This window comes from Notamacropus eugenii, chromosome 1, assembly GCF_028372415.1.
Source record: "Notamacropus eugenii isolate mMacEug1 chromosome 1, mMacEug1.pri_v2, whole genome shotgun sequence".
In the NCBI taxonomy this organism is placed as follows: domain Eukaryota; kingdom Metazoa; phylum Chordata; class Mammalia; order Diprotodontia; family Macropodidae; genus Notamacropus; species Notamacropus eugenii.
In genome coordinates, this window is record NC_092872.1 from 4,525,241 (window position 1) to 4,527,500 (window position 2,260).

Here is a 2,260-nt window from a genome sequence, read left to right on the forward strand (position 1 = left end):
CCGCGAGAGCGAGGGAAGGAGGCGCTCTGGAGCCGAGGAGAGCACTGGCGCGGCTCCAGGCCGGGGGGCGGGGGGAGGAGGGGGGGCCCCTCGGAGGGGGAGGCGGCGGCGGCGGCGGCGGGCGGGCAGGTTGGCGGCTGCATATTTGAAGGAAAGTATCAGTTTGTATTCGCTCAGTGTGTTCGCTCCGGCGGCCGCGGCACAAGCCCGAGCCCGAGGCGAGCCGAGCCCGCTTGGCCAGGGCAGCGCGGCGCAGCGCAGCCCAGCCCAGCCTTGCCCAGCCCGGCCCGGCGCAGCGCAGCCCAGCCAGCCCGGCTCCCAGCCCAACGCCGGCCCCAGCCCCGGGACTGCTCCCCTACCCTCGCCTCGCCTCGCCTCCCTCGGCCAGGTACCGCGGACAGCGCAGCAGAGGCGCAGCTCTGAGCGCAGGGAGAGGAGCGGCGAGGCGAGGCCCCAGCAGGCGGCCCGGAGCCCTGTCCCCGGCCCCCGGCCGGTCCCCAGCTTCTCCCCGGTCCGAGGTGCCTGCGCTGCGCTCCGCTCTGCTCCGCTGGGCTCGGAGTCGTTCATGGAAACATGGCGGTGTCGGCTCCGACCTGCGGCGCCTCCTCGCTTGCCCGGGCTGTGTGCGGCGGCAGCGGCGGCCACCTCCACCTCCACCTCCACCTCCTGCTGCTGCTGCTGGTCGTCCCGGTGCCCGGCGCCCTCGGCTACAGCTTCCCCCAGCAGCACACGTAAGTGGCCGGCCGCAGCCCGGCGTCCCTAGCCCCGGCAGCGGCGGCGGCAGTGACAGCGGCAGCGGCTGAAGCCGCGGGCGGAGCGCGAAACGGAGCCGAGCCCAGCCGAGCTGGCAGGGCAGGGCAGGGCAGGGGAGGGGGCTGGGGAGCAGACAGGTTGCGCTGCTAGCAGCCTCCGCCGCCGCCGCCGCTGACTTTCTGGAGTCCACGGGGCCGGGGGCAGAGGTCGCTCCCGGGACAGAAGGGGTGCCGGTTCAGAGGAGACGGAGAGAGAGAGAAAGGGAATGAGGGGATGAGAAATAGGAGGGGAGGACTTGGGCTGGAGAAAAGCGAAGAGAGAAAGGGAAAGGGGGCAAGGGCGAGAAAGAAGCGGTAGAGAGAAGAGAGGAGGAGACGAACAGAGGGATAGGGGAGGAGGGACGAGGCCGAGAGGGGAAAGGAGGAATAGAGAGAGAAGCAGAGGGGAGGGGGGAGGGGGGAGGGCAGGAAGAAAGAAGGGGAGTGGGAGAGGCGGAGGGGAGGTGAGAGACAGAGAAAGGGTAGAGTAGGGAGAGAGGAAGAGAGAGAAGGGGAGGTGGAGAGAGGGGTCATTGATAGGTTGAGGGAGGCTGCAGGGGCTGCTTAGTTCATTCTATAAGGGATAGACCCAGATGGACGTCCATACCCCAACCCCTTCCCTGGCCGGGTATACGCAGGAGAACCAAGCTTCCGAGATGAGATCAGAATCCCCTTTCTTTGCTAGATCGAGATCGTCTAGGGAGAGAAATAGGAAAGTTCATGAAGATGACGAGCCCCGGCATCTCCATTTCTCTCTGCGCAGCGCACCCCTCTCTCTGACTGAGCCTGGTCTGGAGAAGTGGGGGGGGGGGACCATGTTTACAGACAGTCGGGGAGCCCAACCCTGAGCCTTTTTAGGGTGAGCATGAAAAAGCTGACCTAGTTCACCCCCTCCCCGCCCCTCAACACACACGCACACACTTCTACTTGTCCCCAGAGGGACCGGAGCCCCTTTGGTAGAAAGCCTCTGTTCAGGGAGAAGGGATATGAAGAAGGGTAAATTCGGGGATGGAGAGACACTCCGTGTGTCTGGTATTCTGTCTCCAGCCTTCTGATTGCCTGCCTAGCAGAGTTTTAGCACCAACTATAACCCGGTCTTTTCATTCTACACAGTGCCCTTTCCCCAGAGACAGTCTGTGTTTGGTCTTTTTCAATGAGTATTCCCCCCCAGCCCCCATGGTCACACCTTGCTCCTTATCTGCAGGCTCATAAAGCATCCCCTCCTCTCCCCTCCCGCTCCCCTCCCGCACCTTGGTATTTTCTGCTCTTAATTACCTCTTTGAAAAAGGATGCTGAATGAATTGGGGAGGCGGATGGGAGAGAAAACATTTTGGCTGGAGCCAGGGATTCGCTTTTCCCTTTGTACAGCCACCTCCTTCTCTAAACCCTTATGTCTCTCTCTATCAAGTGTCTGAGGCCTTATTTCCAGCTTCTAATAAAAAGGTGATTTTCCTAGCACTTTCTCTCAT

General features: G+C 63.0%; 1 protein-coding gene across 1 annotated transcript in view; it reads left to right on the top strand.

The window, feature by feature from the left end:
* Positions 1-493: 493 nt before the first annotated feature.
* Positions 494-2,260, top strand: part of CACNA2D2 (calcium voltage-gated channel auxiliary subunit alpha2delta 2) — a 430,484-nt gene continuing 428,717 nt past the window's right edge. Inside the window, exon 1 of the mRNA XM_072650522.1 lies at positions 494-731. Coding sequence (XP_072506623.1) covers positions 574-731 — 158 coding nt within the window. The 5' untranslated portion in view covers positions 494-573. The remainder of the gene's footprint in view (positions 732-2,260) is intronic.